The sequence below is a fragment of the Pelecanus crispus genome, chromosome 2, assembly GCF_030463565.1.
Source record: "Pelecanus crispus isolate bPelCri1 chromosome 2, bPelCri1.pri, whole genome shotgun sequence".
NCBI classification, from domain to species: domain Eukaryota; kingdom Metazoa; phylum Chordata; class Aves; order Pelecaniformes; family Pelecanidae; genus Pelecanus; species Pelecanus crispus.
The window spans coordinates 142,589,335-142,615,937 of NC_134644.1; the positions used below are offsets into that span (position 1 = coordinate 142,589,335).

The 26,603-nt window shown below is 40.6% G+C and overlaps 1 protein-coding gene across 1 annotated transcript in view; it reads right to left on the reverse strand.

Moving 5' to 3' along the window:
• Positions 1-2,128: 2,128 nt before the first annotated feature.
• Positions 2,129-26,603, reverse strand: part of TPD52 (tumor protein D52) — a 110,275-nt gene continuing 85,800 nt past the window's right edge. The window contains exon 7 of the mRNA XM_075704865.1: positions 2,129-2,407. Within this exon, the coding sequence (XP_075560980.1) occupies positions 2,254-2,407 (154 nt within the window). The 3' untranslated portion in view covers positions 2,129-2,253. The remainder of the gene's footprint in view (positions 2,408-26,603) is intronic.

A 26,603-nucleotide genomic window follows, 5' to 3' on the forward strand; every position in this document is an offset into this window, starting at 1 on the left:
GGATTTGAAATAGCAACCACTACAGTCTGTAAAAGCCACTTCTCTAAAGGATATCCAGAGGAAGATTTGATAAAATCACTATTTGATACCCTACTGTGAAATAACTCTTAGCCTGCCCCCAAAACGTTAACACATATCTTTCCTTCCAAATCACTCTTATTGAGGGTTGAGCAAGCATGCAGGATGAGTTATGTTCAACAGACAGGATTTCTCTCTGATATTTTAAATCCCTTCTGGCTTCTTAAAAGGGCCTTCTTTTCCTACTCCAGTGCTAGGATAACTCTTTCCCTGGAGGCTAACACCCAGTGAAATTCACGTTCAAACTCCCCTAATTAAGATCACTGAGATGAATGAGCAAATGAAAGCAACAAAATAAGCTCACATTGCTTGTTTCCTCTCTCATGCTTGAATCCTTACTGATTTCAGAAACAAAACTTCAGTTTGCAAAACTATAAAAGGATCTGCTAAAACATGCCCATTCCCTTCAGAATGATTATGCATTTTCCATGTGATTCCTCCCAGTATTTTGGACAAATAAATGCCTTATATTAAAAATATTCTCCTTGACAGATCATGCATGAGATGTATTTTGGAAACTACCTGTGGCAGGTGATGCCTGCACTACGCTCTCTTCTCAGTGTTACAAAAGGGCAAAGGTAGAAAAGGAGTTTTCTTCTCTTTCTTTTGTCAAGTTTTTCTTTTGGGCAGAGGAGGAAGAAAGAATCAAACCACTGTGTCATAGGGTTGTGGTTCTAGGTAAAAAGGCACTTCAGCTTTCCTTTTGCTTTTCTTTCTCTATGCTTTCAAACAAAAAAAATAAAAGACAACAACCTTTAAAAGAGAAATTACAATGTTTTTGGAAAAGACCTCTAAACAGATTAAAGCTTTTGTATCCTATTCGAAATGAATTTTGTTGGCCCATATGAAGACTTGCAGCGTTTGGGTGGCAATCTGACCCACAGGCCAGCTGCAATTGAACAGAATTGCTCACAGTTTCTGCTCTCTGGTGCCATCTTATCCAAGCATCTCTCAGATGCAGGCAAAGAGAGGGGTGTGTGAGCTGTGGCAGCCTGGGGCTGGCTCCCTGGTACCCTGCTTCTTTAGGGATCCCTTATCTCCTCTTCCCTCATGTGACTGAAACACCAATAGACTCAGTCATGAGAGGCAGAAGGAGCTATACCATCCTTTAGTGGCTCCATCACTGCTCACGTGGCCTGCTCCAGCAGGAACATGAGGTGCCTGTGGATTTGAGTAATACACGCTTAAGCCAGCATGCATTTTGCTAAATTAGTATGTATAGTGAGAAACACATTGTCACTGGACAGTCACTGCAGACACACAAGGCATACCACCTTAACAGATCTCACTGTATTCCAACATTTGGGAAAAATATTTTAAGATTAAACAGGCTTTCTTTTGTAATTCAGTGGTATAAATGGCAAATTTCACTTGCCCTCAGCACACCTGCTAGGCACTATGCAGATCACAAATGACTGTGCAGAATTCAGACTTGGATATACCAGAAATCAAAAGAAATGCTCTCTGATAGCAAATGCTCCAAGAAGATATTGGAAACACCGGAGCATGATTCTTTGGTTGTGCGTTCAAATACCCATTATATTCATCTTAAATATACCTAAGACCTACACTTGGTCTACTACATTGAAATAGTTTCTTTTCATTTATATTAACAACCAGAGAAAATTTACTACCATGCATTGGAAATGAGAGCTCCAATTGAAGCAAAGAATAATCTGTAGTTCTTCATGAAGATGGAGATAAAAGCATGATGTATTATAACAGGGATTAAAACCAGTATCTGCAGTACATATTCCGCACTGCAACTTGGAAATCAGGAACCCTTGATGTTGTTCTGTATGAAATACCGTACTGGAAGGAGCAACACGACAGCGAGCTTTGGACTTCCTCCATAGAAGTACGATGTCTTAGATCAACAATCCTTTGGGATGGAAAGACAAGCTCTGGAATCCTTTATACAAGAATATGTGAACATTCAACTAACATTACCTACAGAAGCTCAGTTAACCTTTCACATTTAAATCTAAAGGCAAAGAGCTAGAAAGATGAGTGAATAAAAATGGAGCAAGAATCAGGTACAATGCGCTTATTGTCTTTTATTGATCTCATTATTTACATAACCAAGCAGACAGAAACTTTTCATTTATTTCCTGAGGAAACATTTCATTTGTATAGTTTGCTATACAGCACAAAGTGCATGTATTTACATGAAATTTACTCCTTTTGCTTTGTTTGCTTGATTTCCACAAGCCCTAAAAGCACTGCATCAGCTTCCAGCAATGTTGTATCAGTTGTTGCACCCAAGAACCTAGACGTGAGTTCAAGATCCAGCAGTCTCAGGCGTACTTGGGTTCCTCTCTGATATTTTCTGTGAAGAAAAGGGGAGAGGGGGAAGAAGGTAAGTTTTGTTAAGCAACAGTCTTGCATGTCCTAAGGCAGCTCCCCTGTCTGCAGACTGAAGTAGCAGCCCCGTAGAAAACAATGTGCTGCAATGGAAGTCCAACGCTATCGTAATGCATCAGCACTAAAACTGCTGGGACACACTCTGTAACACCACAGAGCCAGTCTCTGTTGATACATGGAAGAGCAGACACCACCGGATCCCCCAGGCTCTACAGAAAAGCAGTTTATTGTAAAGGAAACTGTTTGTGTCTTCCATCAAAATATTTTACTGTATCATCTGCTATCACGCACACAATTATCTGCAGGACAACGTATTATTAAAGGGGAGGACAAGTCATCATTAGATCACTGGTGACATTGCTATTATCAAACAAGGATAATGCCAGCTAACTGTGGTTTGTATTTCCAACTCTGGGCCTCAGGCAAGGGAACTTTTCTTGTCTTATTCCCTCCTCCAAAGAGTGGGTATCGTCTGCAAGTTTTTTAGTACATACAATTAAAAAGAAACCCCATAATGAAACATTCTGCCTACGGGGTTGGGTTTTATTGTTTTATGCTCTTTTTTTTCTTTCTTTTTCTTTTTAAGTCAGAAGATGCGAGTGTTCAATGTGTTTTTAAAACAGACCCTGTGTCAAGATGGCCATACCAAATTAGTGAAGATTTTTTAAATACTAGCATCTTTATAATGCACCAGGAGAGCCGCTGATCAAAGTCCAGCAATAAAACTGAGAATTATTCTTCTCTTGAAAGTTCAAGCCACACATATTTTTTTTTCCTAGTCAAAGCATAAAGAGCTGAAGATGCATCAAGCTTGACAACCTTAAGCAAAAGCAAGAGAAAGTTTGAAACATTCTCTGGTTACAGACTGGAGAAAATGTAACAGGGAAGTCTGGTTGCATGCATTTCCACCTTGCTCATTTTCACCTTCAGCTTGGGCAAACAATCTTTACTGTCTGACAACTGTTCGCAAACATTGCACAAAACTGAACTCAGTTTCAACTTTCTTCAGCACATCAAACCAAGACCCTTTGGAAAACTAAACATCTTAAGAAAAGATGCTGGACTTGCATTTATCTTTTTTTTTTTTCCTTCCGTTTTCTGTCAATTCTGTCTTACATTAATTTCCTCTGCCTCTTGGTTAATCCTGGGTAATATACTCAGTTATGTCACAATCTGCAAAGGAAGATCATTTGATACCTCCACTCTGACCAAGTAGATACATAGGATGCTTCGGCCAGCAAGGTTTCTGACAACACTCATCCCAATGAATCCTGTGATGATCTGTATGAATTAACACAGTGGAAATACCACACATTTTCTTAAAAACATAAAACTGAAGTCCTTCATCTGTCCAAAATGCGAGTAACCACTGTTGCAGTGAGGAGTACAGCACAGCTACCAAAGACAGAGAACAGCTTATGTTTGGTTGTTACCTGAATAGCTGCCCCTTTCTCTGTGAAATATTTGCATTTCAAAACAGAACAGTTTCACAACTGATGATAATTATTCATGAAAGTTAATGTGCAACATTTCAGAGGAGTAAGACAAGGGCAAAACAAAATTAAAAGACAATGCATAAGACCTTAAATATGTGCGGTATCTTCTGGGATTTGTTAGGCTTATTTAAGAGGAAGTCCCCCAAAGAAGTCAGGATGCTTTGAGGTAAGAAGGGGAATGAAGAGGAAAGCTCCTCACTGAAGAACCTTAAATGAAGACAGCAGCTGACTAGTGATTTTAGCTATTCAGGTATATGGGAGAAATCTCCAGAAAATTCTCCAGCATGAACCAAAGCTTTACCTTACTGACAGCTGCTGGCTGGATGGGTTGCCTTTGCATGCAACCATAAAGTTATCCTGATCCCTAATACCGTCTTTGGCATAAACTAACAGACTTTTCTGCCTTTATCAATGAGTGTGAGGAGTGGATGGGGCATAAGAAAAGACAAATTTTTTAAAAAAAAAAAGAAAGAGAGAGATTAGGTTTTGAGAGAAGGCAAAATGAGAGGAAGAGAAGGAAATTTGAGAGGGAGAAATCATCTATGGAAACAGAAAAGAGGGAGCAGACACCTTGTAATGAGAAAAAAGGAAGCTTGGGAAGATACGAAAGAGGGGATAAATGCTAAAGTGGGTGACAAAAACCCACTGAAAACACTGCAGGCAAATAGTGTAGAAATGAAGGAAACTGTATACAGAGTAGACCCACAGAAGAGGAAAAAAGTCACAGAAAAGTAAAGACTGCATAAAACTATTAAAGCTTGAGTGACACTAAACTCAGACCTGTGAACTACAACATTCTGTGCTGCTTTTAAAAAGACGGACATGTCTTTAACCTAATAAAACTTAATACTGAAACTAGTGGTTCTGTGACAAATTTTAAAAACCAGCAATCCCTCTGCCGCCTTCTCCTCTCCTTCCTCCTAGAGTGGAAGCAGCTCACCAATAACGTAAAGCAGGACGCTAGTGTGAAAACTGCCTTCACAGTGCCCAACACTTTTCTACAGAAGATCGAACTGAACGAGGTTTAAATTGAATTAGAAGTCCTCCCTCTATTTGACAGACAGAGTGGGAGAGATATTGAGCTCCATCTTTGTAACTGAAATACAAAATATTACTTTCATCATGCAACAGTTCCTTTTGGGCTGGTTACTAGACCGCAGTGGTGGGTATTTTGCAAGTGCATAGATGAAACTAATTTGTTTCTAATCAAACCTTTAAAAGTGCTATTTAGAACCAGGAAAGCTCATGAAGAAAATCTGTGAAGAAACTGTACTTCTCATGATTAATACATCTAATTTAATAATAAATTAATAAGCTTCAGCATGACTTCATCCATTTTAGCATTACAAAGACTTTTCTCATTGTACAGTCTGCAGAGAACTTTGCTCAAATTTCCAGACACAATTTTAGCATATATATGTAACGCAAAATCCAAGCAACTGTATTTTCATAAAAAGAACCACAATCTTCAATGCTGCCTCAGTAACTCAAACAGATTCCAGATACTTTAATCATACTTAAGTCAATTATTAAAGAAGGTTTTCCAGTCACAGCACATCTGCTTACAAACAGATCCTGAAGAACATCACTTTAAGGAGCTGACACAGCTGCCAATTTGTATGAATATAAACATTTGGTTTTGTGACAGATGTTCCCTACAGCTAAAACACTTTAGAATAAACGAGAAGTGGAGGATGTAGAAAAAGCAGAAACACGAACACAACGTGCAGTGGTGGGCTATCCACCACATTTAGAGCAAGAGGAAATGATAGTTGCTCTATGCATAGTAAGCACATTCTATTCATGAAGGTATCTATCCTTAAAACAGATAAAACTATCCTATGGTTAAAGCACAAGCTTGAAGCAGGACCCAGAAACAAAGCAAGCATTTTATTATTTTCAGGAACGGTGTCTTAGGAGACACAGGACACCAGTGTAAAAGGAAAGAAACCATCTACTCCATTTTGCAAAAGGACTTGCTTTATTTTTAAGTAACAATGCTGGTATTCAAGATCATCCTATCTCATGACCATCAGCAGGAACCATTAACCTTCACCCAACCCCCAAGTACTGTGTTTGTCGAGGACACACATGTTTTCCTCTCACCACTTCCTACTGCCAGGTAAGAGTATTAAACTCACTATGAAGTAGACAAAGGTAGTTTAGTTGCATACATAAGTGAAGGTATAGGAATATTCCACAGAACTTTAAAAATCTATTTTGCAAGTAGAGCCAAAGCTTTCTCCACTTCTATAGAATTTATTTACAAGAGCTACTAATTTTAACCCTTTGGGAACACCAGTTTGGCATGGAAGGACTCCGCCTAACACCCAGCTTCCCAGGTGGGAATCCACCGTCTGCTGTTCACAGAATCATAGAATGGCTTTGGGTTGGAAGGGACCTTTAGAGGTCATCTAGCCCAACCCCCCTGCAGTGAGCAGGGACAGCTTTAACTAGAGCAGGTTGCTCAGAGCCCCAGCCAACCCGACCTTGAATGTTGCCAGGGATGGGGCCTCCACCACCTCTCTGGGCAACCTGTGCCAGTGCTTCACCACCCTCATTGTAAAAAATTTCTTTCTTATGTCTAGTCTAAATCTATTCTTCTTTAGTTGAAATCCATTATTCCTTGTCCTGTCACAACAGGCCTTGCTAAAAAGATTCTCCCCATCTTTCCTGTAGGCGCCCTTTAAGTACTGGAAGGTTGCAATAAGGTCTCCCCGCAGCCTCCTCTTCTGCAGGCTGAACAATCCCAACTCCCTCAGCCTGGCCTCATAGGAGAGGTGCTCCAGCTCTCGGACCATTTTTGTGGCCCTCCTCTGGACCCGCTCCAGCAGGTCCATGTCCTTCTTGTGCTGATGGCCCCAGAGCTGGACGCAGTACTCCAGGTGAGGTCTCACCAGAGCAGACCAGAGCGGCAGAATCACCTCCCTCGACCTGCTGGCCACGCTGCTTTTGATGCAGCCAGGACTCGGTTGGCTTTCTGGGCTGCAAGCGCATATTGCCGGCTCATGTCCAGCTTTTTATCTACCAGTACCCCCAAGTCCTTCTCTGCAGGGCTGCTCTCAATCCCTTCATCCCCCAACCTGTACTGATACCGGGGGTTGCCCCGTCCCAGGTGCAGGACCTTGCACTTGGCCTTGTTGAACCTCATGAGGTTCACATAGGCCCACCTCTCCGGCTTGTCCAGGTCCCTCTGGATGACATCTCACCCTCCTGGTGTGTCAACTGCACCACTCAGCTTGGTGTCATCTGCAACTTGCTGAGGGTGCATTGTTGCTGAGCCATGACCCCATCTCAGGCCAGTCAGTAGAGCACCGACTGAAGCACCCACCAGAAACCTTCGCCTGAACTTCAGCCAAGGATCAATGGGCTCCGAAAAGCTTTCTCTAGTTTGAATGAGTGTTTGCAGGCTTCTCACCATCTCTTCTGGAGTGGGAAAAGCACTGGGTACAGGTGCACCTTTCCTCAAACATCCGCTTCCAGAAGATGACTTTAAGCTAAGTTGGAGGCAATCCAAATAATTGCTTCAGTGCTTTTGGTAATTTTTGGACTGTCATGGAAAAGAATTTGAAAAGAAGCAAGACGAAAATCCTTTTCCTTATTTGAACTGTAAGCCTGTACAACCATACATCCCCGATATAATATAGTATGTACAAGCACAGAGAAAGCATACAGTACAGCCTTGCTAATGCTGCTTAAAGAAACTTTAAAAGCAAATACAAAAATTAAAGTTTATGTCCTGTTGTTATATTAAAAGTAGGACCTTTTATCTTTGCATGCAAATACCAAGCTACTGTGTCTTAACTTCCATAAAGTAGGTCTTCTCTTTGCTGAACACACATAAATAGCACAGCGTGTACTTCCAAACTTAAGCAACTTGGAAGCTTCCTTCTGACTGACTATATCCCTTTTATTGCAATTTGGTCCCTAACCTAATCCTTTCACTTTTGCACTGAAGCTTTAAATCTCTCAAAATCTTAATGATAAATTAAAGGAAACAGCCAAAAACCCCAAAACTCTTCAGTCAAGATTTTAAACTTGTAATTTTTAAAAAGTAAGTAATTTTACTATGTCCCCTTAAAATATATGAATAAACAAGAACACCCCAATATTTTTACACAATAAAATTGGAGGGGGAGGATATGGAATGACGTATTTCAGCTCTTGCTAACTTTCAAGAACACTGCAGGGGGGATGTTCTTTTTTTAACTTAAAAGTCATTTCAGGCTACAGCAAAAGCTTTACAAAGGGAGTTAACTTGGAAAGCAATGAGCATCTAAAAACAAGGAGGCTATGGCAGAGCTCAGGGGGTTGTGATCAGCAGCCTGACAGCTGGACAGGCTAGAGAGTTGGGCGGAGAGGAACCTAATGAAGTCCAACAAAGGCAAGCGTAGGGTCCTGCACCTAGGGAAGAACAACCCCATGCACCAGTACAGGTTAGGGGTTGACCTGCTGGAAAGCAGCTCTGCAGAGAAGGACCTGGGAGTCCTGGTGGACAACAAGTTAACCATGAGCCAGCAATGCGCCCGTGCGGCCAAGAAGGCCAATGGTATCCTGGGGTGCATTAGGAAGAGTGTGGCCAGCAGGTAGAGGGAGGTTATCCTCCCCCTCTACTCTGCCCTGGTGAGGCCACATCTGGAGTACTCTGCCCAGTTCTGGGCTCCCCAGTTCAAGAAAGACAAGGAACTACTAGAGAGAGGCCAGTAGAGCATTTTGAAGATGATTAGGGGACTGGAGCATCTCTTATGAGGAAAGGCTGAGAGAGCTGGGTCTGTTTAGCCTGGAGAAGAAGAGACTGAGAGGTGATCTTATCAATGCCTATAAATATCTTAAGGGCAGGTGTCAGAAGGATGGGGCCCGAGTCTTTCCAGTGGTGCCCAGAGATGTGATAAAGGCCAACAGGCACAAACTGAAAGACAGGAAGTTCCATCAGAATATGAGGAAAAACTTCTTTACTTTGTGGGTGACAGAGCACTGGAACCGGCTGCCCAGAGAGGTTGTAGAGTCTCCTTCTCTGGAGGTATTCAAAACCCACCTGGACGCAATCCTGTGCAACCTGCTCTAGGTGACCCTGCTTTAGCAGGGGGGTTGGACTAGATGATCTCCAGAGGTCCCTTCCAACCCCAACCATTCTGTGATTCTGTGATAATTAAAAATGGGGGTTTGATTCTAATTATATCATTTACTACCAAGAAAATGGGACAGTAGTTTTGCAGGTGTGCAATTTCACATGTAGAAGAAGCATCCTCATTACTACATGGCATTAAGAATTTTATCCAAACTTTAAATTACAGGTGTAGACATTAAAGCGTTTTGTTAAACTATCCAATATTTAAAACTGCATGTGATCACAAATTAGCAAGCAGTCCTTTTTCTATTAAAACTACTCAAGTTATTAGTTTAAAATTTGAAGCAACAAGCCTTCTACACTTGGAAATGGTGCTACAAAAATAATGCAATTACAGAAAGGGTTGAATCTCACCAGGTCTTGGGTAGTATTTTCCCCTCATTTTAAAAATGCATTCACAGATACCCTCTATTCCATACTATAAAAATACAGGACTGCTATTTTGAGACAAATGGAGTATTTTAGCTTCCATTCCTTCTATTTTGTTACTGGTTTTCAGTCTCCACAGCCTCCTTTTGGAACAATAACCTGTGCAATGCAAAGCTGAATGAACTAGCTAGGGCTGGCTATGACTGCTCGCACCCACCATTCATTCTTCCATGCCATCTGTCCCACCCCTCAGAAACATGCATTTTTGAATGGAGTAGGAAGGCAACTATCAAACCTGGTTTTTAATTCCTATATTGAGGGTGTCATTTAGAGAATTTAATTTGAATTTTTACATTTTTTTGCATCACTATTTCTTAACGTCTCCCAACACATTCTAGTGATGGCTTTCAAAAACTGCAATAAAAGGAGTCCCTGGATTATCTCCCATACAAAACAGAGTAATATAAAACACTCCAAAAACAGGGTTAGAGTTGAGCCATGGTACTCTCAGCAAATGCCATGAGAAGTCTTGATGTCTTTCATTTTTGTACTGTGAGAATTTCAAAGCGTGTTTTTCAGATCTATTATTCAAGAGGTTTTGTTTCAGTGCTTTAACAGAGTACAGTACAGAACAGTTTACAAGATTCTTAATTGTTTAATTTTCTCTTTTTTTTTTTTTTATTATGTGGAAGACATCACATTATCAACCTCAGAAAAAAGACAACAAAAGGTAATGAAATAAATTTGACCACCACTTTTTCTCCAGATTGTTTGTTCACCATTCTTACTACCATTCAAATCCACTCAAAATCGCCCTGTAGCTCCTCATTAGTAATACTGAAACTACGATGCATTCCCAGAAGCAAGTCCACCTCGAACTGACCCCAGCCAGCAGCAAAGCAGTGCAGCTGGGGTGGGACAAAGCTGTGCACAGAACAATTCACCTTGTTTCTCAAAAATGTTTTGAAGCATTCACAGATGCTGCCCGAGCCCATTGGTCTCAACTTTATCAGCAAAAGGAGGCCATACAGCCAGCTTAAGGTGCAACCCTGGCACAGATCTATATGATTTTTGTATAGGTCACCCTCTGATGCCCTACAGGGAAGGAGATCAGCAAGAGCACACCACTCCTCAGCAACCCCTCACTCACCGCCAGTATACATAAAATTCTTACTCAGAAGAAATATGGATGAGATTAACAGATTGCTGTCAAGTTGAAGGTAGTGTAGTGAATTCTGCAGAGCAGAACATGGGGTGGTAAGAGAGATACAGAAGAGGGTGTAGTATCCTGCTGCCTACCTTTCTTTAAAGGCTCTTAAAGAGAGGACGAAGAACATGCATAAAACTGAATAACCATGTAAAGATCTTGATCTGTTAAGTTATTAAAAAGATTGAGCTGTCTGTACCTTTACAGAAAGAAAATACTGGTATTAAAAGGCGCTTAAATCTATCTGGGAAAAGCATGTAATGGCAGGAAAGTGAAGTCCAACAAATACAAATGAGAATCACAATTTTGCCAATAATATTGATGAAACACTAGAAAAAACCTCCAAGCACGGAGACTTTTCAGCCATTGATGGCTTCAAATGAAGAGATGTCAAAACAGATGTGTTAGTTCAGTTCAGGATAACCTGCTGAAATGTCATGTCTTGTGATACACTGAAGTCCTGAGAGATGACCTGAAGGTCTCTTTTGGCTTAAATTTTATTCATCCATTATTTATTATCACAGCACCCAGTCATTCAAATAAAGGACGAATGCTCAAAATAGGATTTTCAAAGCATCTCTGTTCTCTGCAATCAAACGCTTCACAAAAAATGCTCCATCAGAAAATGCAATCTTTCTTCTCATGGCTCATCAACCTATTGCCACTTCAGCTGTATTTGTTTCCTACTCAATTCGTTTTCCTCTTTCCATGAACTAAGCAAGCAAACATGCTCTCATTTCTTCTGAACATTCACCTGCTTAATTTTTCAGAATATATTTGTTCCTTGTGTCAAAGCCATCCTTTTACAAGGTAAAAGGCTATACTCTGCTAGACAGAAGCAGAGATCTAGATACTCCGCTACATAAAAGCGGATAAAAGCCTCTCATATTCTTGGAAGCATTTAGCAGAATGCTGTAAGACGGTGTGAAACCATCAGCTTAAGCAACAGTCATTGTCACCTTGTGTTTTCAAACAACAGTGCACAAGTAGAGCCTATGGCAAGCATCCTTAAAACCAACAGGTGCTTTATGCACCCGAGGAAGTCCAAAGCCAAACCCCACTTTGCTCTGACCACTGCTAAAGCAGAAATTTGAAATTAATACCAGAAGGAGTTTGGGGATATTAGCTAGATCCTGATGTGAAAAACACACTGAAGCACTTGAATATAGCCCTGGCCAACTGGAGCAAGCACACACACTGATGTCAGTCACTGCATGTACTGACACTTGGTGGGAAGATAACTACCAAAAGACTGGTAAGAGCAGCAGAATTTGGGGGTCACCCCATCATTAGGGGGTAAAATACTATCTCCATTTATGCTTATGGAGCTGCCCAAAACCATAACATATTGGTCAAGCTCTGGCATCCTCATTCTGTGGGACCCAAGTTCAGGGACCTTGTCACCCTTTCCTGTGTCTCCACTGTTGGCTATTGAGACAACTGGCAGCCGACTGAAAGTGGCACAGACGTAGGTAAATGAAACATGGAAGTTTTCATTCCTGTAGCTAGAAGAAGGTAAATGCAAAGCCTGACAAGAGTTGCTTTATGATTGTCATGGAAAAGCCCTGAGAAAACCCCTGTGAAGACACTGTCAAGCTCTGCTATTACAATGATATCAATAATCAATGGGATTTGTTTCTATGACAGCAAAAAAAATTACACCCAAAGGTGCCAAATATTTAAATCTAATTCTGTTCCACTCAGTATGGACATTTAGACTCTCAGTAGAACTTCTTAGTTGTGAAAAACTTCTAAAAAGTAACATGCTTGCCTTCAATTCAGAAAGAAACCAAAGTGCCCAATATTTACTAGAACAGACAAAAAAAATCTTGCTGTAAGTTTTGCTTACAGTCTCCTCAAGAATCCATTTGCATTCACTAAAACTTTTGGGACAGGATCATTCCCTTTTTAGAGAAGGAATCCACAGCATAATCTATATTTTAAAATGTACTTCATATCACATCAAAGATGAATGCTATAACCTTTTCTCTATGGCATGGTGAAGTAGGCTTTGACAAATGAAACTTGCAATAGGTGGCTCCTGTCATCTAAGAGCTTGTATCAGATATAGTTATGTCATCAAACAGTAATTTATGCCACTTGCTTTCTCGGTCTATAAAGTAAAACATATCCTTTATCTTGAGAGGAAACATCACTCTAAAATAAATTTGAGTCTTTAGTCCAAATTGTTAGATTTTCTTCTGCTGTTTAAACTATGCAATGAACTATTTTGATTAAAATATTGCTTTGTAACTTACTAAATGCTAAAAAATAAAGATTATAGACCTAAATTTATAAAAAAATTAGCCAATTATACTACAAAACATTAAGAAACCTCATAGCCCTTCATGCTTATGGGCACCAGAAGCCCGGCAATCTGCTTAAAAGATGAAAGAAAAAGGTAGCCAAGTGGGGGGGGAAAAAAAAAAGCAAACTCACACGAAGCATGCTCTCGCTTATCCATCTTCCCACAAGTGATCTGTCCCTTCTATTGCAGGAACTATTGCAGTTCCTGTCCCTTCCCTTTCCCATGCTGGGACCTTGTCTGTGTCAGATACTTTTCATGTACGTAGTCCTAAACCTTCAGCCCTCCAAATTCAAATGCAGTTTCCACAATACAATTCTAGTGTTCCTCTTAATACACGTGGTCTCAATCTTACTCTCTTTCACATTTACCCCGTTTCTCTAATCATAACTTCTCTGATCTCTCTCTGTCTCCCTGGGATCTCTGACCGGGCGTTTCCAGTTTTCTTCTACCCCAGGAAAAACTGTAAGACATTTCTTCTTGTCCTCTCTTACTTACTGCCTTCCTCACTGATCCTAGTCCCAGCCCATTTACCCAGCCAACCTCATTCTCCTTTCAGTTTCTTACCCCATCACAATTTTTTCTTTCACCAATACCAACTAAGTTCAGTTGTCTTCTTTTTCTTGCAGTGCTTCTCAGTTTTCTCACTCAGTTGATTCCAGTCCCCTTGCACTAGCCATCCTGGCAGGTCTCTTACAAGGGATTAAAAATAGTAGGTTTTGATAATCCAGACATGGTTATTATCAAAATTCAAATCAGACTGTTTCTCCCCCTTACTGTCTGGGTAATGACACCAGCTATGGGAACAATAACAATGCATTTAAAAACCTGCCCAATCTTGGTGCTCAGCCCTCAAGCTTTGTACAGCTTGGAGAAGCTGTCACACAGGAAAAACTTCAGCAAACCAGGATAATTCACATACTGTCAGCAGGTTTTTGCAGACACATCTTCTAACCCTGCTCTGATGCTCCCATCTGCGTTAATGGTAAGTACTGTCCATGTCCTTGCTTTGTCTTTAAACCCCATCATAGTTATAAATCGGATTTATTCTTCTCTTGGGAGAGCTGGATGCAGAAGATGGGTGGGAAGGCTAGAATGGCTATTCCAGTGGCAGTGAGTGCTGGTAACCATGTTAATGTAAGGGCTGGCATATGCAGACAGACAGAAAATGGAGTTGCTGAACAGCTGAAGCAGATACCTGAATTCTCAGTTGCACGTGGATCCAAGAGAAGAGGCATGAAAAGTGCTAAAGATGGAGGAAGGCTGGGCACTAATGGTTTGGGGTCTCAGAGAAAGATTGGAATCGGGAGGCAGGGTCTGTAGATGTAGGTTGAGGAATACAACTTCGGAGAATGTGGGTGAGGTCTGTGGAGAATACTGGGTTGGTGAGAGTTGGTGGGCTTGAGCGAAAAGGAGGAAGAACTAGATGGGGCTCTAAGACGAGGAGCTGAAGGTACCATATGGTTCCCCTTTATCAATCAACTAAGGCCGAGGGAGGACCGCTCCTTCCCAAAGGACTGCTGAAAAGTACCAGTCTCTTCCCTGAACCTCCCTACTCCCACGTCGTTCCCCAATTCTCCTCTTGGTTGTTGGTGCCTACACAAAAGCACTGCCTGTATCATTTGCCCTTGGGCGTGCTCAGTCACTCTTACTGTTCACCCGTAGCAAAAGTCAAGTCACATTTACATAACAGTTGGTCTATAAGATGCAGCATATGCAGATTGCTCAGACAACTGCAAGACTCTCAGTGAAGAAGTAATCAAAGATTTTAGCTAAAAATATCTGACAGTATCAACACTATGGTCTGGCAAAGCTTAGAGGATAAAATGGGATCTTGCAGGCAAAAAGCACCACAGTAACAACAGATTATAAACCTAACTATATCCAGTGCGCACAAATTATCTTGAAGCATCACTGAGTGTGCAAATCTGGAATATATGCCTGCATTTAAATACCAGAGAACATTATCCTACATTTTAAGGTAAGTCAAGTAATACTCCTTTAAGTTTCAGTTCCTTGTTAGTGTCCATTTAATCTGCATGTCCAATGAACAATCTCAGCTACTTACATTATGAATGAACAATATGGACTAATACTGAACAGACTTTTTGATGAAAAAGAGGTCATGGTGCTCCTGTAAAAGGGACATTTTCAGATTTGGTCAGGAACATTTCTTTGTAAGCTAACACTTGCATTATTCATTCAAATGGCTTTCACAGTTAATAAAAGCCTATTCAGAGACAACATGAAAATCTTACTGGGGAGTGGCTCCTTAAAAATACAACCGGTTTGACGTTGTCAGTTTGATTTTCAAGAACTGGCAAGGAAGGGTGTGAAGCATGGGGAAGGCTCACTTCTCTGCAGAATGCCATGCGCCTGTCTGACAAAACCCAATATTTGATGGCTCCACTTTCTGCTAAAAAATTACCTGTTTCTCCACAGTGAGGAAACTAGAGATAGACAAAAATATCTGGGAAAAATAGCAAGGAATAGAGCTTCTGTCATTAGAAGAACAAACTGAGAAACAAAATAATTAATGGTTATTATACAGAGTCAGGTAACTTTCTCTACAGTCTCACCTCCAAATTCTCCCTAGAAGCAGCTTCTTCAAGGAATTTTTCATCTATAAGCTCTTTCTTGAGCCATTTTGAAATTGAGCCATACCTCATTTTCTCCATCTTAAACTGTGCAATCTTTTAACTGGATCTACATAGGCAGACCTTTCACATCAGAACATATTTATTATGGGGGTGTAAAACTGCCAACCAAAGGAGGTAAAGTCATGACAAAATCTGTGTGTATTTCAGAAATGGAGATAAAAAGTAACATGATATGGACAAAAGGAACTTAATCTAGACCCCAGCCGACAGGTCTGTGTTTCTCTTGCTTGGTACCATCAACAACAGAAGAGCTGGATTCAGAACTTTAGGTTGGCAACATCATCAGCTGTGCCCAAAGAAGCACCATGTTCTCTGGCAGGCTGTAGCACAAGAAACAATTTGAAAGGGCTATATCCTTTTCTGTATGAAAGCTCAGGCAAACACTTAATGTTATTAGTTTCTAATTTTCAGCTGTTTTCTTGGAACCATTATAAAGAAAACTCAGAACAAATGTCCTAAAAACTATTTAGAAGGAGGCATGTATTGTATCGGATCTTCATACAACTGAAAACTGAAGAGCTGAAAGTACAACAGCTCTGTCTTCACAGTCAGACCACTTTTGTTAGCGCACCAAATACGGCTGGTAAGACTTCTACTCAACACAGCAGAACTGCTGCACATGCCTGGGACAAACCCCGCGAGCGTCCAAACTATGCCAACTATACCTTGTACGACTGCTTGCCAAGGAGAGAGTGTTATTAGCCAGGCTTGGCTCAAACAATTCACTGCCCACAAAGCTACTTTAATGTACTGTCTCTACTGGGGAAAAAAACCACAGTAATCCAACAATACATTACGATACTTTCCCATCACTGCAGCAATTCCCACCACAGGCAACACTTTGTCTCCAACAAAGAAGCCTCACATTCTGCGCCTGCAAAAAAACCTATCCATACTGTAGGGATGCCAAGAGGAACATCTGTGTGCTCAGAAGGACACAAAACTGGCTTTTTCTGTGTGTGTGTGTGTGCGCGCGTGTGTGTGCCTGGGTGAAAGAGATGGGGGCAGGGAGCTCACAGACAATAGCTTGTGTGACTGCCTGGTAAGGAAATGCTCTTTCATTCCCTTCCTCCTTCCTTTAATTTATTTTTTAATCTGAACAAGGGAGTCAAACAGCCGCAGCAGTTATCAACTACTTCTCCAAGCCCAGTGAAAAGGGTTAAGTTTCTCCCACATTACTAGTTCTAGCCTGGATGTATTTTTACCAGAAAGGATTTCTTTAGGCGTTAAACACATATGCCTACTTTTCATCAAATAATCTGAGGATTCTGGGTCTACTTGTACCTCTAGCACAAATTATTATGACTGTAATTCAGACCTCATTCATGAAATGCTGACCTACAGATAGTAAAATGTTCTCGTACAAGATGGATGCATTTGTGCACTTTGATTATGAACAAAGTTTAAAAAGGAGGAAAAAAAATCAGGCGAAACAAGTACAAATACTGCTGCCTTTCTGAACATTGGGTCAATCACTTGGACAGCAGTGTAAGAGAATGTGAACCAGGAACTTGCACTAGCATGAAATGAAAGCTGTAAAGCAATGAAAACCAGCTCAATGGAAGCAAGTGACTATAGAAAGACCCTCTACAGAGGGCAAAGACCATCACTTACCACTTACCAATGAGCTTTTTTTTTTTTTTAATAAGACCTGCTTAATCAGCTATTTAAATAATCCAACAATTCTTTACTGATGGATTGAAAATGCTGTTTTCTTCTCCACTTCAGAAGGTACTTTCTGGTAGTGGGACTGTCCTAGCCCAGTGACATTTAAATATGTTCAAGTTTCTGGCTACATGCAAAAATCAGAAGAAACTAGTTTTTTTTCTGGAGCTATGCTTACTAATGCCATATTCTCCTTTTCTTCCTGCCCGTTCTCCAGCTGCTCCTTCCCAACCTGTGTGGTGCAATCTAATCATCTGACAAAGACCATTAACCCAGACTGCTTCGTGCCTCATCTTTAATGTCAGCAGTACCTCCAAAACTGGGAACAAGCGGCCTAGGGAATCAATTAGCAGCGACTTACCTGTTTCCCCAAATATTTGTAACTCTTTAACCAAGAGTCTGAAATTACATCCCCTTCCCTTTTGGGAAAACGGAGCCAGGAGATGTAAATCTGGAACAGAGTTCAGCCTTTCAATCAGCCTCTCAAACGCTTACCTTGCTGGGAACAGGCTTGAGCAAAACAGGCAGGTTTTGACATACCTGTTGCACGTCAGAGAAAGAATATGACGTTTTCTGCTCACTGTATGCATGTTATCTTAGCGTGCCTTCTCCAGAGAGGAAATCGAGTTACAGGAGCTCATACAACTGTCCATGGGGAAAGGGAGCAAAACAGCTGTCATCTGGGAGAGGTGTCCATGACATTTTACTCTGGATTCGGAGACACTGGTCCAGCACTTCTACTTTAGGAGGCTCAATGCAGAGGGCTGAACTCAGGCATGCAGAGTTCAGGTCTAGCAGGGCTCCCTGGGTGTGGAAGCAGTCCAAGCACCTTTACTGGGCATATCTTGACTACCAATCCATGCAGATCTAAACTGCTTCTCTGTGGTGCCAGATCTGATGCAGCTGCACTAAACTCCCAATATCAGGAGCTCCGAGGGGCACGGTGAATGTGGCTTTTCAGAGAGCCAGCTAAGGACAAGGAAAATTTTTTAGCTCTTGTTTAGCCCTGACCCTGCCAAATCAAGACTGATTACACATTTCTGCACTGGGCTCCAACTCCCAGAAGGTCTTACGGACCGAGGTCTAACACTACCTGAATGGGAAGAGTCAGCTCCAGTTCAGCATTGCACTTAAGCTATGTCCTGCTGGAACTCAGGATGCAAAGGGCTACGACACAGCACTGCAAGAAACCAGCCCACATCTGAAGGGGCTCGAGGTGAGTGGGTGCCAACATCTCCTCCATGGAACCACTTCGATGTCCTTCCTAGAACATCCTGTGATAGCCGTGAGATCCTGGCAGATGGAATAAACTGGATATCTCCACCTCAATCACTTGGAAAAGAGGTGACTGCAAAGAATGAAGTCCAAACTAGGACTCATTTAGACAAAACACAACTAAATACTTGAATAAAGTTAGAACATTTGCTTGAGGTTAGTACTGTGTGAAAGAAAAATGTTTCACCTGTTCTATGCATGAATAAAAATTACCAGAAAATAAAAATAATTGCTTAATACAATATCTGTGCATGTACAGACAATATATTTTAATTCTCATTTTGCAGTTTTCAGTGAAACTAGTTGATGTAAATGCTCATGAAAACAAGATTTAAATGGTTGCAGTCAGTCAAATGTCAGAAATGCATATGATTTTTAGAGAATTTTCCTTTTTTCCCTCATTGTTATTGCCAAATCCTCAACCCAGTTTCAGAGCAGGATTGTGCTAGGTTTTGTGCAAACATGTACAGAGACAGCAAATCCTGAAAGTATTTGCAAACTATTGCTTGCATTCTCTAAGAGTTCTGGTCCATGTCGTTGACATGGATAAGCTTACTGATTTTTGTGGGACTACACATACAGCTGTGCAATATGCCTGCACAAGTGGCTGCTGAATTGGCTAAAAAAAAAAAAAAAAACAACCCAACCAAAACAATGAAGAACAGATAGAACACAATAAGGAGGCAACTTCTCTCATTTGCTGGACTTTTTTCAGAGCAGTAGCTCTTCTTTATGAATGTAACACATTTCTACTCTACTTTTCGTATTTTCCTCCAAACTTTAGGCAGTTAAACTGAAACTCCTGTATAACTCCCTTCACTACCCCCCTTCTCCTTATCAGCATTGATCTGATTTTTAAAAAAGTCACCAAAAGTTTCTCTAGCTGGTGTCATAGGATACAAGCATTCAGTGAGAACATTTGCTCCTAGCTAATGCTCACACCAACTCCTAGAAGACCAAGCATCTAGGCCTATATCCTGTATTACTGGAGTGAAAAAGGGAAGCTGTTAAGATGTTGTCTCATTTTCTCTCTGTTACCTACTACTCCTGTACATTCTACACCCAACCCTTGGTAATATGCAAAAAATATTCAAACCCTGGATCATGATCTCCTTAATTCATCACTGCAGTTCTTTGTAGTGCCTCCAAGTCCTGATCTTCAGGCCCTACTGCCAAACTGCTCACTACTTAAGAAAATAAAAGTCCACATTTCCTTTGTGTGCAGTAATTCTGCAAGGGTCTTCACTTGTTCAATCAGAATTTATTTCCGTTGTGGCTCTGAAACATTTTCCCCAAATTATCTGCAAAATCACAGGAACAGACTTCAAGCCCCCTCCCCATTTTTTCTTTTATCTGCAAAATATTCTACTGAACATTTATTTTTACATTCTTAAAAACACTGAAAAGATATTTCAAGACTCCAAAGATTTCAAACACTTATAATATGCCCTATGCCTTTTTATAAACACAGGAAACCCATTCTACAGCAAACTGTAATCAGATGTTTGGTATGTTCACCTTTAGTTTCTGACAAGTAAGAACGAGTTTCGTATTTTAATAAGTTTTGAAGCTGTTCAGGAATAGTAAACTAAATACATCCTGCCAGTGATTTACTGCAGACTTAGAGTAGCAGCACACACGAACGAAACAGAGTGGGTTTGGAAATATTTGCAAAGAAGCCTAGCACATACACCCATCACCCTTCCATCCACTTCTCCAGGTCATGCACCCTTTTGTTTTCTATTTTTAACCTTTTACTCTCTTTTTCTTTTCCCAAGCTGGCTTGAAAGCCTCAACTGCTTAACTACCACACTCAAACTCCTAGAAACTGTGCTGTAGAGAGCTGTGGTAGAGGCTGTGCATGCACTGGCTTTGCTGCAGTGAATTACCTCAACAGAGGTGAAGGAGGACGTTGCAGTCATTTGCAGTTTGTATTTTTGTCTTGCCCTGCATGTAGCAGGGATGTTGGAGTCTGTGATGCTGGGACTGCCCGGTCATACTCACCCAGCACAAACCTGAGCTGCTGAAAGGGCAGTCTGAGCCTTCTTCCTTCACCCCAACCTGACCACTCCTGATGCTGTCCTTGTGACAGGGCAAGCCCTCTGGCTGCCAACCTGATCAGGAACTGGATCAATTTGAAGACTAATAAAAGAAAAAAAAGGGCAGTTTTCTAATGCATCAGCTTCCCAGACCTAAATGCAGCTGCACAAGGGAGATGGACAGCGCAAGCAGCTGAGGATAATGCCACCGTGGACCCTGCCTGCTTTCACTCACACCAGAAGACAAGGCCATAAAAACAATTTGGGACCCCTCCATCCCTCTGTCCACTGCTAACTGAGATCAAGAGGAACTAGTTAGATGGAGAATAGGATTAAAAGACAACAGGCTTTGCCAGTGTCTCGTACTGGAGGAATTTCATCAAAGCAAATGAAACCCAACAGAAAATTCACAGTCTCTAAGCCTGGAATAAAATGGGCACCTGAAAAGTTAGAAACTAGCCTTGTAGTAAAGGCAACCCTTGGTTTAAATGCCAACTTTGTACTAAAGATTCAGTAACACTAATAAAACAAAGAATGGTTTTGTCCCAATCAATGTTCAAGTAAGCTTGGTCATTGAAAAGGGACCTGCTTATCACTTCCATCTATCTCAGAAGTCAGACCTTGTGGTTATATTTGTTAGTAAAAGTAAGAGAGATCTCAAGACTGCTTCCATACCTTTCACTTGTTAGTCTTTTCTTTCTCTCTACCGTTCAAGAGTTTCAGCTCCTGCTATTGCTTACCTTCTGGTGGAGCACGGTAAGATGCAATTAATCACGATAACAAAATCCTATTCTTGTTTGTGAGTAAAACTAATTGTAGTACAGTGTTTCTTTTCCATCACCTTAGAAGGTGCCTTGCAGCTTTCCCACAGTATCAAGTTCCCAATAGATGCACACACACACAGAGCGCCTAGGTGACGACTCATTCCAGCTTAACCTACCTTTTCAAACAAACTTCTCCAAACAATGTATTATCTGCATTTTAAATGGGGGGTGAAATTCTACCACTCACTCTATAAAAAGGACAGGGAGGTTTATTGTACTCCACAAAAGATTTGAGGAAAGTATTGATGGTCCATGCAATCCATAATACTCTTGGGGTGGAAAGAATCATTCTGAAAGTTTTCTCACATGGGGAAAGGAAAAAACTACACATAAACAATTTTGGGTATTAATGTGTCAATTCCATTAAAATATTTTATCAACTCTCAAAGAATTTACTTATGCATTTTAAAAGATTATGCCTGCAGTAAAACACTTCTGAAGCCGATGGCATTAGTCATAACAATAATTACTATACAAGGCAAAAACAGGCATTCAGTCATCCAGGTCAAATTCAGTTTCTCTTATACTTGGGAATAAACTCAGATTATGTGGGTGATAAAACACCGACAGAGCCCAGAGCACAGCTGAGCACCCGCAGGTGAGCACAGGTTTACATTGTTACAGGACTGATCTTCAGTACCTGCTCGGCCGTTTATCACCTGCAGAAATTCAATGTGCAACCAGGACACACGAGAGACATATGTTCAGCACTGTTACACCACTGTACCACAAAGCTCAGGGACTGAAACCTTAAATTTAACTCCAGTAAGGCTGCCAGAATTTCAGCACCTCATCTATCTACCAACTTCTTTAAGCACATTGGAGTCACACCCTTTCAGACTCCATCTTAGCCACATCTCACACTGTCCCAAGTTAAGTGAACTATGAGAAGAAACTTAGAAGAAAGTGTGCTGGTTGAGGTGAAGTTATTAAATCCCAGTACTGATGGATGCACAACTACTACACAAAGAAAATTATTTCAGTTAAAATATACTCAAGTTACAGTTTAGCAGTGCCTGCTCATAAACTGTTTGAGAGATAAGGTCCTGTGATTGACCACCTCAGCTTCTTCCAACAATTATCAGACAAATGGAAAGGAACAAGAGCTAAGAAAATGCACCAAATGAAATTGAGGTGGCAGAATCAATTCTGGGTAACAGTTGTATCAGTATTTCAGCCAAATGCTTCCCATCTCACTCCTAATTATTTCATGGTCATTTACAAAAGAAGCTGAGCAGATTACTTTGAGATGGTATTTCTCATCCATCTGGGTCACTTACAAGGGAACACAAAATCTTGGAAAAAAGAGTATTTTACACTCAGCATGCAGAAATATTTATTTCAGGAATTTTGAATTTTACTGGCACCTACTGTATTGGAAAGCTGGATTTTGTACTGTACTTGCCTTAAAGTGTCTCAAAAGGAAGTCTTCTCTAATGACCAGCCACTTTTTAAATGCTTGACCAAAATCAGAAAAATTCAAGGGGGGGGCGGGGAGGATACTTCCAGTCTTACTTTTTACACTAAAGGAGGTTAGCCCTGACAAATATTTATCCAACTTGTTTTTAAGAAACTTCTATGAAGGAAAGGATTTTTAAACAGCCCCTAGGTAGGCCCTCTCACAGTTTTACCATCCTAACAGTTGAACTTGTTTACCTAATATCTAATGTAATTGTCTAATCTAATTGTCTAATCTAATTGTCTAAACCAAGCCAACTTTTTTTGTTCTTCCTCCAGCAAAGATCAACAGATACAACTGAATCATGTTCTAATAGGTTTCAAATACATGCACAAATTATGTTCATATTGAAATGATCAAAAAAGAAATGATGAATTACAAGACTTCCTTTAATACCTTGTTAATTCTGGTATGTATGACATGAAGGAAAGCTATAAGAAAGTTAAGGTGGCAAAAATAAGCTCTCAAAAGCTAAAGATGAAAATGAAGTTTCTCCAACATTCTCAATTCAGTCCCTTAGGTATACATTCAAGCTTTATTCAACATCACTTGTTTTACTGCTATAGGAAGCATATCATAGAGCAGAAAAAAGAGCCTAACTTTTCTAAATCCCAGTTCAGTTTTCAGTTTTGTCTTCCTCCCCTGAAAAGATCATCACTACTACTAGCTGTTACTCTTGGCACTAGCAGAAATCACCCCGTGCAAACTGTCTATTATCCAACACAAAAAATGACACTTGATTCTCTAATCATAAGACTGATGACTGGCACAGTGATCAAGAGACTGTGAAATGCCAATCATTCTTCTTCTGTCCAGGAGAAATAAAACAAGAAGTAGTCTAGAAATCACCATTTCTTCCTGACTACTATCCATTCTCCCTCACTGGGCTGTAGGACGTGAGTTTCTGCTGTCAGACCTCAGGTTGCCTTTGGTCTGGGAGAAGAGCCAGTAGAAACTAAAGGGTGCTGAAAATAACAGAGAGTTGTCTGGAGATGACCATTGCTCAGAGAAGCTGATGCATTGGAAGATCCTCACCAGAAGCACCTATCAAATCTCTATGCATGTCCAAACACCTCCCATCTTAGCTCAGTCTATGTGGATTATCGAGCAAGTAGCATGAGGCACCTCTCTGATGAAGGCTATCCCTGTCAAATTTCAAGGTTTTGCCCAGAAGCAGTGCAGGATAACAACTCCATAAAAAACACCCACAGCAACATACTTCCAGAAATGCTTGAAACATTTCTGCAATACAGAAAGTAAAATAAATGAACAGCAGACTCAAGGAAAAATGACGACACATAATTTAATTCCAAGCATTCAAAATCCAACGGATTTCAGCACAACAAGTAACAGGAGATATAAAACACAGCATATGAGGCAAGCTTGCTTAGGTAGCACCACAATCAGTTTTGCCTACGTAGTATAAACAGATGTATTCATTTAACAATTGCTTGCTAATAATGAACTGCACTGAAGAGTTGCTTTGCTATGGGAACAACCGCCCCACATCAAAAGAACCTCATTTGTACATCAAAGGAGAAATTACGGTCAATAATAATGTCTCTTTGAATTGTCACCTAAAAATAGTATAGGACAAACTTAACTTTTGGTCTGAAGACTTCTGAAAGGAGAAGAGATTTTCATTATAGCCAAAAAAAAAAAAAAAAAAAAGAAAACACTTTCACTCTGCATACTGCAAATATCATAGGAAAGAACAGAAACTAATTTTAACTACGCGGTGTGAGGAGGTGGGTGTGAAAAAGAGGAAGACTACTTCTTACACGTACTCCAAAACCTCTCAGCAACATCAAAGGAAAGCACGCCACGTTCTTCCAAGAGGTGTTTGTTTATGCTCCAAGAGCGGCTTATGGTGTGTAGGACTCCGAATCGCACAGACGAACGTGCTCCCATCAACACCGAGATCCTCTCATGCTTTCCTATTTACTCCTCAAACACCCCCTTTATTCCACTAGCTTGCTAGAAACTCAAGAGGTGCACAGTACTGCGCCATTGAAGCCTGCTTTGCCAACTCACAACAGAATATTAAATATCGCCTTGCTCACTCTCCACTGCTTTCCTCTTTCAAGAAACACTTTGGTGCTCTCTGCAGAATTTTGCTACTTCATTCAATACCATCCACAAAGTCTGAAGTAGCTTAGTGGTGGGCTTTATGTCATTTACTGATGATGGCATGGCTTTGTCACACACAGCACTTTCAGGCTTTTCACTAATCCCCATTCTTCTTTTCTTCTAAGCCTTATGTTACTTGAGAATTTGACAGGAGGCAGTTTCATATGGACAAGGCCTTCCAAAACCAAGCTGCCACTGGCTGTTGATGACCAGATGAAATACAGCAGAGTAGAGCTTTCATCTGTCAAAGGCTGCACAGATTGTAATGCAAGCTCTCATTCTTTTTCTCTAAATAAGGGCAGAAGTAAAAGCTCAAGGTTCAAACTCACTCCTTCATTTGAGTCTTTAAATCTCACAGAATTACCCTGAACAAACGGCCAAGTGCTACAAGCAATGATGGCCATGCACTACTTTCCATTTTACCTCTGTATGAAAATCAGGAAAAAATGTTAAAACTTGTGAACAGATCCTAACACTAATTGTACAATTAAAAGAAATTCTGTTACAAGACTTTAAATTTAGTACAAAACTTCAACTCAATTGGTTAAAATTCAGCAATAAAAACATTTCTGCGTAAAAAAAGTAATCAAGTCACATAGTGACTTTGTCACCAGTCTAAACCCATAAAATGCAGAAGAAAAAAAATGGTAGGTAACTTCAATGTACTCAATTACTTCCATTAATTGTTTACACTTCCTAATGAAATCAAACAGTTTCGCAGCCCTGAGCAATATAGCTTAGAGATGAAAAAGCAGGCCATACCCTCCTTGTTTTGAAGTCTCTCCACTCTTATGAGCTGTTCCTAGTAGGAAACACCCTTCCTCCAGCTGTAAGGACAGTTGAGCAGCTGCCTTAATAACCAATGCCAACTCCACATATTAATACATAAAAGCAGCTGCCTGCCTGCCTATGCAGCTGAAGGAAAAGTGCTGGAGGCACAGGCCAGTATCTAATACTGGCACTGATTGCAAAGGCAGCTGCTCGGTTCATACAGCTGCAGGAAGAGTGCTAGGTATCAAAGTCAGAAGAGAAATGGAAGATGGAACGGCTCAAGCTGTGTAATCATAATTCCCAGAATTTATAATAGATACTTGCATCCTTAATCTCTGATCCTTAGCTGCCCATTTGTGAACTGGGGTAAGTATGGGATAAATATGCCTCTCTGCTCATAGGATCCTGAAAAATTAAATTAATTTCTGACTGTGAAGCATATTATTATAATGATATCATACCAATGCCAAGAAAAAACAGGGAATTTTATATTCTTTGCAAACTATTCAAAGCATGACATAGCTGTTCATTACATAAATACCACTCATTCTATGCATTAAACAATATTAAATACTTAGAAAAATTTTAAGATGAAAATTAAGCACGGATGGGCAACTTAAGCACTCTTCAACTTCTGAGTGCTAGCTAGAGTTCATAAACAGCTAGAAGGATCTTTCCTCTTCGGTTGCTTTTCAAGCACATGTTTGTGCATGAGAAAGTAGTACACGTATACACAACACATATATACTGGAGAAACATGCCCTGGTTTCCCTGCTCTGACTCAGTAGGCTATGTAGCAGTCTGTACTTCACTGCATAACATAAATACTGTAT